Source organism: Neofelis nebulosa, chromosome 12 (assembly GCF_028018385.1).
Source record: "Neofelis nebulosa isolate mNeoNeb1 chromosome 12, mNeoNeb1.pri, whole genome shotgun sequence".
Classification (NCBI taxonomy): domain Eukaryota; kingdom Metazoa; phylum Chordata; class Mammalia; order Carnivora; family Felidae; genus Neofelis; species Neofelis nebulosa.
In genome coordinates this window covers 4,579,237-4,590,054 of record NC_080793.1, presented here as the reverse complement: position 1 = coordinate 4,590,054, position 10,818 = coordinate 4,579,237, and the positions used below count along the sequence as shown (strand labels likewise).

At 50.8% G+C, this 10,818-nt stretch overlaps 1 protein-coding gene across 8 annotated transcripts in view; it reads left to right on the top strand.

Annotated features, from left to right (window-relative positions):
* The first annotated feature begins 1,265 nt into the window (after positions 1–1,265).
* The window catches only part of CFAP77 (cilia and flagella associated protein 77), a 129,991-nt gene continuing 120,438 nt past the window's right edge, over positions 1,266–10,818 (top strand). For 7 of the 8 annotated variants that reach the window (XR_009251336.1, XR_009251334.1, XR_009251335.1 and 4 more), the window contains exon 1: positions 1,266–1,553. Coding sequence is in view for 5 of the 8 variants with exons in the window: in XM_058693720.1 (XP_058549703.1) it covers positions 1,362–1,553 (192 nt within the window). In the remaining 3 variants the exon portion in view is untranslated. The remainder of the gene's footprint in view (positions 1,554–10,818) is intronic. The other variant, XM_058693719.1, reaches the window with a different exon arrangement.

Here is a 10,818-nt window from a genome sequence, read left to right as displayed (position 1 = left end):
AAGTCTGCTGTTGGTGCAAATTGCTCCTGGTGAACATTCTTACCCAGAGTCTTGTTGGTATTTGCAACATTCAATGAAGATGATGGGGGTGAATGAACCCATAAAAAGCTGGAACTAGAAGGCAGACTAGAGATCATCCGGGCCAGTGGTTCCAAAAGCACTGTGCCAATCTCCTGGGAGGCTTTTAAAAAGTGCAGATTCTCAACTTGGCATACAGACCTCAAGGGCTTCAGGTGCCACTGTTGTATCATGTTAAGATCCATGGACGTGATAATGACATTGTAGAAATGTATGAGAATTCTTCGGCAGCAGATACGTGTTGAAGTATTTAGGGTCACATAGGATACTGACAACGGATATTTTCAAAATGATTCAGCAATGTGTGTCTGTGGATGGTGAACCTAGGTGAAATCGATATGGGTTTTCACTGTACTCTCTCTTCAACTTTTCAGTTGAAACTGAGAAACTCTTTTTTCAAAATTTAAAAACAGTCCATTCCCAGATCCCATTTCCAGGTACTCTGTTTCAGTGAATCTGAATTTCTCAGCCTCCCTCCATTCTGTTGCACAAGGTTGGATACCACTGAGCTCATTCAACACTCGACTTTCCTCTCCCACCCATTTCCCAGGAGAAAAAACCGAGGACCCAAGAGGGTGACTAATTCGATATCACCCAATTGGATTAGCAGTAACATCAAGCCTGGAATGCAGATCTCTATTTCATCATGAAAAATTTAGCGCTCTATGCCTGTGTGTGTGTGTGTGTGTGTGTGTGTGTGTGCGCGCGCGCGCGCGCGCGCGCGGAAAGGGGAGGAGAATGGGACCAGATATGAATGGAGTGGGGAGGGTGGAAGCAGGTATCTTCGTTTTGGAAGTCAAGTATAAATGGACTTCTAGAGCCCCGTCGCTTTGACCACAACCTAGTGGCGATTCCTGGGGTTTTCTCCTATCTAAGAAAACTCTAAGCAGGTGAACTTTGGTGGCCACCAATAGTTTCCTGAAAGAAAACCAAGCCAGGCAGCTCCGCAGCCGTTGGCGTCCCGTCGCCATGGAGACAGACCGTCCCATTCTTCCTCAAGGGGTGGTCTTGATCTTCTCTCCTTTCCCAATCCGCAGCGCGGTACCCGGAAGTCGCTCTGAGGACCCAGAGAGGCTGATGGAGGGCTTTAGGGCTCCCTGCGAGAGTCGGTCGGCGCGAGGTGGGCGCGCCCCCCTCCGGAGAGGGCCGGGCGTCCGGGAACCACCCCGGGGCCGGATGGTGCGGTCCGGGACCCGCGTCCGGCGCGTCGGACCTCCGAGTCCGCCCGCCCACAGGGCAGCGCGCCGGACCCAGCCAGCGGGTCGGCACCCCGCGACCTCAGGATGCCAGAGGCCCAGAGCTCCCGCCAGGACCCCAGGCGACGGAAGAAGAAGCAGCCGGTGCGCCGCACGGTCAGCCAGATCTGCCCGCCCCCGCGGCGGCCCCTGACCGTGGCCGACATCCGGCCGGGCATGGAGAACGAGAGGCTGGGGGTCGTGCGGGATTCCATGTTTCAGAACCCGCTCATCGTCAAGGTGAGCCGCCCCCGACCCCCGCCGCCACCCCTCCGCGCTCGTCCCCTCGCTGGGCACCCACGCTGCCGGGATTTCCCCCGCCGAGCCCTGGCCCCCCGCGGCCGGGGTCCGAGCGCCGGGTGGGAAGCTCCCGCTCTGGTCCAGACACACCTGGACCCCTGTGCGGTCCCGGGCAGGTCGCGTCGCCTCTCTGCGCCTCAGTTTCCTCATCCTCGAATGGGATGATAATGGCGCTCATTAAAGGGAGTGGTTGAGAAAGTTCCACAGGGTGGTCCCAGCCCAGCGCCTGACACCCAGTGAGCCCGCGGTGTTGGCTGCTGCTGTTTACCCGGGAGCCTGCCGGTGAACCCACAGGGTGACACACAGGGAACGCGCACCCAGACTGTGTCCTTACTCGCTACCTGCCGGGCTGCCGCCTCCCCCTTTCCCCTGCACGCCTGGGCTGCCACAGTGCGGCGAGCGTTCTGTGTCTCCCCTGGAAGCATCACTTCACAAGTTAATTTTCACCCAATCATACTCTTCTTACCCAGAACTACAACCGTAGGAGAAAAGAGCGCGAAAATCTGCCCTGGGGGGACTCGCAGGCCGGAACGAGGGAGGGAGCTGCGGTTTCTAACCAGGTCGCCTCCCCTTTTATTTGCACACCCCCTCACTTCAGAGGTTTGGGGACTGGTGATCACCCAAGGCTGGAAGGGCATCTCCAGGCCTTGCCGGGGCCACAGGAAAAGTCGAGTTGAGGTTTGGCACCGGGGGGAGGGGGCGGGGGGGGTGCGCGGGGAGCCGGTCAGGGAGCAAGTCTATCTCGCGCCACTGGAGGGCAGTGTGCTTTCAAAAATGCGTCTAGTTCCCGGGTGCCGGAAGTGGAAGGCGCAGGTGTAACCATGGATTCAGTAACGTTGTATCTGAACGCCAGGAGCTCATTAGAGCCCAGAGGTTTTCGCTGTTGTTTTCTGCTTTTTGGTACGGGGAACCTGGGCTTTCTTAACCGCCGCGCTAGAATTAGCTGAGTTCATTGCCTCCTGCGAAAGCACTGACCCTCTCCTCTTGTGTTCTCCAATCTATTCTCGTGGGCCACCCCCCACCCTCTCGGGGGGCTTATGACACCGGCACCCTTATACTTAGTATGGACCCTTAGCACCCCCACCAAAGTGGAACAAGGTCCTTTACTTACCTCTCGGTGAACACATGGGGCTTACCATTCTGGGATCAAGGGGAGAATCAAGTCCTCCGCCTCTGATCAGCTGCTTGGGTGTTAGATCGCTGCTTTCACCCAGGCAGGTACTAGTGGGCCAACCCCACTCTCCTTACATATAAAATAAACGGCATTATGAAGTTAGCAGTGTTCTCCACGGTGAATTAGGAGTGTGTGATGCCCACCCAAGCTATATACGGTTGACCTTTGAACAATGCAAATCTGATCTTATGCTGGCCCAGTTATATGCAGATTTTAAAAAATCAACACAGTGCAGTACCGTAAATGCTTTTTTTCCTCTTCCTTATGATTCTCTTAATAACATTTTCCTTTCTCTAGTTTACTTTATTGTAAGAATACAGTACATAGGGGCGGCCGGGTGGCTCAGTGGGTTAAGCGCCTGACTTCAGCTCAGGTCATGATCTCACAGTTTGTGGGTTCGAGCCCCGCGTCCGGCTCTGTGCTCACGGCTCAGAGCCTGGAGCCCGCTTCGGATTCTGTGTCTCCTTCTCTCTCTGCCCCTCCCCTGCTCATGCTCTGTCTCTCTCTGTCTCAAAAAGAAATAAAAACAATTAAAAAAAAAAAGAATACAGTATATAGTACGTATAACATGCAAAATATGTGTTACTTGACTGTGGGCTACAAAGCTTCTGCCCAACAGTAGGCTGTTAGTCGTTAGGTTTGGGGGGAGTCAGACGTTACAGTGGTTCCACCCGGCTGGCCCAGTCGGTAGAGTGTGCCACTCTTGATCTCATGGTCATGAGTTCAAGCCCCACCTTGGGTGTAGAGCTTACTTACAAAATCTGTGGTGGAGCTTCGACTGCTCGGGGGTCATCACCCCTAACCCTCTGGCTTGTCCAAGAGGCCACTGTATATGCACACACACACATGTATACACACACATACCTATAGGTATATGTATCTAAACACATGTATTACACGTACACATACATTTATGTGTGTGTGTGTATGCACATATACACACATGCATATATGTATATCATACATATGCACAGCATATATATAATATACGCAGATGAGTAAAAATCCCCCCTCCTTCTTTTCCTTTTGCTCACCCCGTATATCAAGAAGGACAGTATTTTGGCCTCTGGATGGCACTAGCTGAACAGCTTCCACAACGAATCCGGTCACTGATTCCTTCCCGGACCTGAACTTCGGGGTTGGCAAATGTGCAGGAGATTGCTGACCCACGGCTGGGTGTCCTGCCTTCAAGGCAGGAGAGGAAGAGCCGGACTGTCCTGGCCAGTGGTGACTCAGCCTGAGCGGCAGGGACGTCACTGGTGATCGTGCCCCGCTCTTCTCGGGTCAGGGACAGCTAGCCTTTTCTTCTTACTTTCCTCCCTCTGGTTCTTGATGGGCTATGAGCCACTTTCTGTAGCAGTTGAGATTAGGTCCATATTTCGATATTTGCCACCCTCTCCAAGATTTTCAACCAAAACCTGACCTAAGTAAAAGTTGCAGAGACCTTTGAGAGCAATGACGAAACTTGACCATTACCCTTTCTAAGGCCCCTCCTTACAAATGGGTACACTGGGGCCATCTGTGGTGGGCCCTCTGCCCAAGGTTCTGGCAGAGCCCGGGTTAGAATCTGTGTTCCCTGGCTCCCAGCCCAGCATTCTTTTACCACTCCAAACAGCTTCTTATATTTAAACAAAATTTATTTATTTATTTTAAAGGTTTATTTATTTTTGAGAGACTATGAATCTGAAGCAGGCTCCAAGCTCTGAGCTGTGAGCACAGAGCCCGACGCGGGGCTTGAACCCACGAACCGCGAGATCATGACCTGAGCCGAAGCCGGACGCTTAACCGACTGAGCCACCCAGGTGCCCCTGAACGGAATTTAAATTATGAAAAAACTTTGGGATTCTTGGCTTTAAAGCTAAGGAAACTGAGAGTATTCCAGACTATGGAGTCTTTAAAAACTATTTTTTAACATATGTTGCTGTGTTTTGAGGCTCGGCTTGTGGATTTCTTCTTGGCGGTATGCCAGAGTCACAGGCGCACGTTTGCGGACCCCCGCATGAGAGCGCGCCTTCTTGTGTGTGGCAGAGGTGGGAGTGCCCTCTCCCAAGGTTGTCTTTAAGAGGATGAGTGCAATGGAAGTATATTCTGGTCTTGTCTAAGTCAGAAGCTGAAGGTTGCATCCATATCGAAAAATATACCACCTTAGAAATAGTTGTTTATTCCACCATATTGGGGGGGGGGGGAGTTGTTGCTCAAATTGTTTTCTCCAGTGAATACGATCAGGATTTGTTTAATTTAAAATGCAGACACACTGCCTGAACAAACCCAACACTGCTATTTCACACCCATGGAATTTGCCAGGACGTATACGCATCAGTTATTCAAGAACATGTCTGCAAGATGCCGCAGTAACCAAGTGAAAAGTGAAAAAACGCAGACATCCAAGCAGGTATTTTATCTACAAATGCTCAACAACTACTTGCCTCATTTAAAATCAAGCCCACTGGTTATTAGTGGGGCCGATTGAATCAACTGGGTGTTTTACGTGGCCACAAGAAAAGAGTTAAATATTTTCCGTTAGAGAGGGCTTCTACTCTATTGTACAAAGTGATGTGCGGTTAGCCGGTCTTCCTTCAAATGTGACTCTCCGGGAGGAATAAAATTAAACAGAGAAAGAACCCAGCTTCTTTCTGCTTGATTCCCATTTCCCCCAGAATTCTGTGACTCAACATAGAATCCTGCTACAATAGCCTTCAAGGCTCCTTCACAGAACCTGTCAGGGTGCACCCTGCCTGCCATCGAAACTGAGCTGATATCCTGTCAATACAATTATAGGGAGAGACTGCTGGGTTTGCTCCACTGACAGCCTTGAATCTTCTGTCGCCCTGGAGAGGCAGGCAACGTACAGGGGTGGAATTTATTCCGTTGAGCACCCTTCGAAAGTGCAACTGATCATGGCACCCGATTTTTTCATAATTTATTACTGACTTTGTTTTTCTGTGGGGGTTTATGTCACAAATAAGAAGTGCATGCATTTGTAAAATAGAGTCATAAGATCACATCGTTTGGGGCTGGAGGGAGGCTTACAGACGTCTAGTCCAATGTTTTTTTTTTTTTTTTTTTTTTTTTTTTTTGAGGATGTGAAGGCCCAGAGAGAGAAAGAGACTCATCCAAGGTGTCCTCTGACCTGGTCACCGAGGTGGGATGAGATTCGTGTCTCTGGACTTCCGGCCCCAAGTCCTTTTGGCCACATTACACAATCAGTTAATTCACGGCAACCCGGATTGGTTACATCCACACCGCAGGCAGTCAACAATGGTCCGCCAACGAGCCTGATTCCAAGAGCATTTTCCTCACGATTCCTTCCCATGTGACCTCTACTGATTTCTCAGGATTTGTGGCTAGCCAAGAAGTGTTTATTGAATGTCTACTAAGTGACTAGCACCATCCTAAACTGTCTTGAGGGGGCATAGAAACAGGTTCAGGACTCCACCCTTGCCCTGCCCACAAACCACAAGGAGAGTTAACTATTTAGCTGGGGAGGTGGAGTGTACATGTGTATATTGTACATGTTCGTATATACGTATGTTGCATATATATATCGTATATATGTGCCTAGATGTGCGTATGTATATATATGTAAATACGTGTGTATTGCTTGTATACATATTACTGCACGCGCGCGCGCACACACACACACACACACACACACGCAGGCACACACATGCCTAATCGGATAAAGTCATGGAGGGGCGCCTGGGTGGCTCAGTCGGTTGAGCGGCCGACTTCGGCTCAGGTCACGATCTCGCGGTCCGTGGGTTCGAGCCCCACGTCGGGCTCTGCGCTGACAGCTCAGAGCCTGGAGCCTGTTTCAGATTCTGTGTCTCCCTCTCTCTGACCCTCCCCTGTTCATGCTCTGTCTCTCTCTGTCTCAAAAATAAGTAAACGTTAAAAAATTAAAAAAAAAAAAAAAAAGAAAGTCATGGAGTCCCTCCTTGTAACTTTCAAGTGAAAGGCACCAGCCAGGGGGTTCAGATTTAGGGCGAGGAAACGCTGAGCAGGACTCGGTGGGCTTAGTGAAGGAACAGACCTGGAGCTGGACCTTGGAAGTGGGGGGAGTTCCATTCTGATCAGGGGCAGACTAGGAAAAATTCAGCCCTCTGGGGCCAAATGATTTCACCTTCTTGAGATCCGAAGTGTTCAAAGGTTTCCACCCCAAGGGGAGTTCTGGTTTATGAGACCAGGCCCCGCTGCTGGCATCGTTATCGTTACCGTCACGAGGAAGCATTTGTTGAGAGCCAGTGTGTTCAAATTGGATGCTCTACAAAATTAGGCAACCACACCATGCCCACTAATGGCTTAACATCTCTAATAAATATTGATGCTGGTGAGCATAAATGCATACGCAAAGAAGGCAGGCAGACAAACACAGTTGTACAAATATCCCAGCGTGGGTCAGTCTTTTTATTACGTTTGAGTCAAATCGGAACATGTTACATTCGGCTTTATCTCTTGTAGGGAATGTACCTCTGATCGCTCAAATCCTTTTACATTCGATTAGGATGTAACAGGTGAAAATAAAACGTTGGCGGGGGTGGGGGGGCTGAGAAATGAACTGCCCATCCTAACGGCCCCTCTCGGCTGGCCAGTAGGTAGGGTTCATTTCTCTAGGGTAAGCCGTGGGTTTCTGTCTCTCTTGGTCCTTTATACTTTCTTCTTCTTTTTAAAAGCTTCCCCCCCCCGACTCCCTCCCCAGTGGGGGAAAAGCTTCCCCCACTGCCACTCCACAGTGGCACAGTGGGTATCAGTGCCCACTGATACCGTTGGGTGGGCAGGAGCCGAGGCAGTGAGCCCGTCTATCTGCTCAAACCTGTGGGCTTTTCAGAAAGCCAGCCAAGTTCCTGCCTCCTAGGCTTTTCACCACGGCCTGGGGCAGCTGCCCTGAGGGAGGAGCCCACCTTCCTCTGTCCCTCTGGGAAAGGAGTGCTTTGGTTCTAACACATTAATGCAGATAGACTCTCGGAATCGGGGTTCCCTCAGGTTCGGACTCTGCCACCTTCTGGTTGCGTGGCCCTCAGAACCTGCAGCACGGAGGGAAGGCCACTCCCCCGGGAAGAACTCTGAGTTCAGCGGTCGCTTCCGGGACCTTCCAGAACCTTCCAGGCTCAAGTGTTGTTCATTGTGTAATTAAGGCCGCTTCTGCGTTCTTGATTTACAACTGGCGGACGCGATTTCAAATCCCTGTTTTCTATTGCAGTGGTTTTCAAGCTGTTCAGTGGCCTCTCAAAGCATGGGAGTCCCCACAAAAGGGCTGGGTCACACTCTTCTTAAGAAAAATGCATCTTTGGGGTGCCTGGGTGGCTCAGTCGGTTAAGCGTCCGACTTCGGCTCAGGTCATGATGTCGCAGTTCGTGGGTTTGAGCCCCGCCTCGGGCTCTGTGCTGACAGCTGGGAGCCTGGAGCCTGCTTGGGACTCTGTGTCTCCCTCTCTCTCTGCCCCTCCCCTGCTTGCGCTCCATCTCTCAGAAATAAGAAATGAACAAACTTAAAAAAAAGTAAAAGGAAATACATCTTCAACTGCTTAAGTATAATTAAAAAACTGAAGAAACTCAGTGAAACGTGCTCTATGTGAAATGCTAACCCTGGAAATCACTCATCAGCTACTGAACTGACGAGTTCGGGGGGTGTCAGTTCTGTGTCTGTGCTGGAACGGAGGTCGATGTGTCACAGATAGGAGGGATTATAACCAAGCACAGATCCTTCCGGACTCTCCAGCTGGGCAAATCCATCTGTGTAGGACGGTGTATGTAAGCACCCTGCCACGGCCCCTGGGAGCCGGGCTCTGCTCAGCCTCAGACCCATCAGCTGGGCCGTTGCTCCCGCTTCAGAACCTTCTGGCTGGTCAGGCAAAAACCAGAGGATGCACCAGTCATAATCACACTGCGGTTTGGTTGATTTTAACGTACGTTGTAAACGTTGCGTGCTTCTCGTCCGGCTTTCGTCTTTGTTACGGAGAAAAGAAAAAGAAATGAGAGCATTTGTGGTCATCGGTAACAATTCAACTGTTGATGAAATTGCTCCTTGACTTTCCTTTCTTTTTAAATTTTTTTTTCAACGTTTTTTATTTTATTTTTTTATTTTTGGGACAGAGAGAGACAGAGCATGAACGGGGGAGGGGCAGAGAGAGAGGGAGACACAGAATCGGAAACAGGCTCCAGGCTCCGAGCCATCAGCCCAGAGCCTGACGCGGGGCTCGAACTCACGGACTGCGAGATCGTGACCTGGCTGAAGTCGGACGCTTAACCGACTGCGCCACCCAGGCGCCCCTCCTTGACTTTCCTTTCAAGCCCCTGAATCAGTGGGGACTGTTGAAACAATTCCAGGCCGCAGCTACTGTTTTCACACGACCACACGCCCGCACAAATGTGGTAACAGGCGGGGAGCCATACAACTAGCCTCCTCCTGGACAGGTAGACCAGCAGAGCGGAGCAGACAGCAGGCTTTGGATCCAGGGAGATCCAAGGGGGAGCTCTGTCTCAGCCACTTTCTCGCTGTACCACCCGTGAGGCTCCTTACCTTTGAGCCTCCGTGTCCCGTCTGTGAAGCGGGTGACAGTAGGTGGCTCCTGGCCATGGGGGAGTCGTGAGGATTCAGTGAGATCATCAATCGCCCTTAAGTACAGTTGTAAATCTGAACTTATAAAATAAAGACGTAACGAGACAAACCCACCCCCCGGGCTGCTTTGTTCCCGCTTAGCGCTCTTGTTGAAAAAGAGTGGCGCCCACAGACGGTGACTACACCTGTCGTGGTGAGAGTTTGGTACCGTACGTAATTGTCAGATCACTACGTTGTACGCCTGAAATCAATATAACGTTGTATGTCAGGGGCGCCTGGGTGGCTCAGTCGGTTAAGCGTCCATCCGAGAGAGAGAAGGAGACACAGAATCCCAAGCAGGCTCCAGGCTCCGAGCCGTCAGCACAGAGCCCGACGCGGGGCTCGAACTCACAAACCACGAGATCATGATCTGAGCCGACGTCGGACGCTTCGCCAACTGAGCCACCCGGGTGCCCCTGGTTTGGTTTTTCTCAGCATGAACTCATGTGGGATTTCTAAAAATGTTTATTTCTTTATTTTGAGACAAAGAGCGAGCATGAGCAAGGGAGGGGCAGAGGGAGAGAGAATCCCAAGCAGGCTCCACACTTTCAGCACAGAGCCCAACTTGGGACTCGATCCGCGAACCGTGAGATCATGACCTGAGCTGCAATCAAGAGTCGGACACTTAACCCACTGAGCCACCCAGGCGCCTCAGAAGTCATGTGGGATTTTAAACGGGATGGATCTGCTACACCAGAAATCAAGCTCGTGGTGGGCCGGAGCCCCAGCATGGCCCCTACGCTCTCATTGTGGCACTAAGTTCAGCATTCTAGGGAAGCAAATACATGTGCTTTATAAAGAAATCAGCTGTATTTTTCCACCCAAGGATTTATAGGCACATCAGTGGTCGGTCAAGAAACGGACTCACGTGGGTCAATGAGCAGAAAGGTCACCACGCGTAGCACACGGGGTAGGGTGGAGCGCGGCCGGCCAAAGGCGTCGTGGAAAACACATCATGAGCCCAAAAGAAGGATTTTTGATCTTTTATACGAACCAAACAATACATATTTGGGAAACCAATGAGCCCAGAAGCGTACAAGATAAATTTCTTTGTGTGGATCAAAATCTCTTGTGTTTGTCCAGAGGGATGAAAGTAGAGATCTGGAAAGTCTTTGATTCCAGGGCCCGGTATTAGTGGAAGGCTACAGCTCAGCTAGATGGCCAGTCATTATGTCTAAGCTGCATCACAGTACCAGAGGAAAGGCCCTCGTGAGCTCGGATGCCACAGCACAAAACCCCTCCCCCCCACTGCCGGCAGTGGGGGCCCAAGGACGTGTTGAGAGGGGGTGATCTCTTTTTATTTTTAGATTATTTACTATGAGAAAAATTTGTTTAAGGTTCCTTTGATTTAAAAAAAAAAATTTAATGTTTATTTTTGAGACAGACAGAGAGAGACAGAGTGTGAGTGGGGGAGGGGCAGAGAGAGAGGGAGAC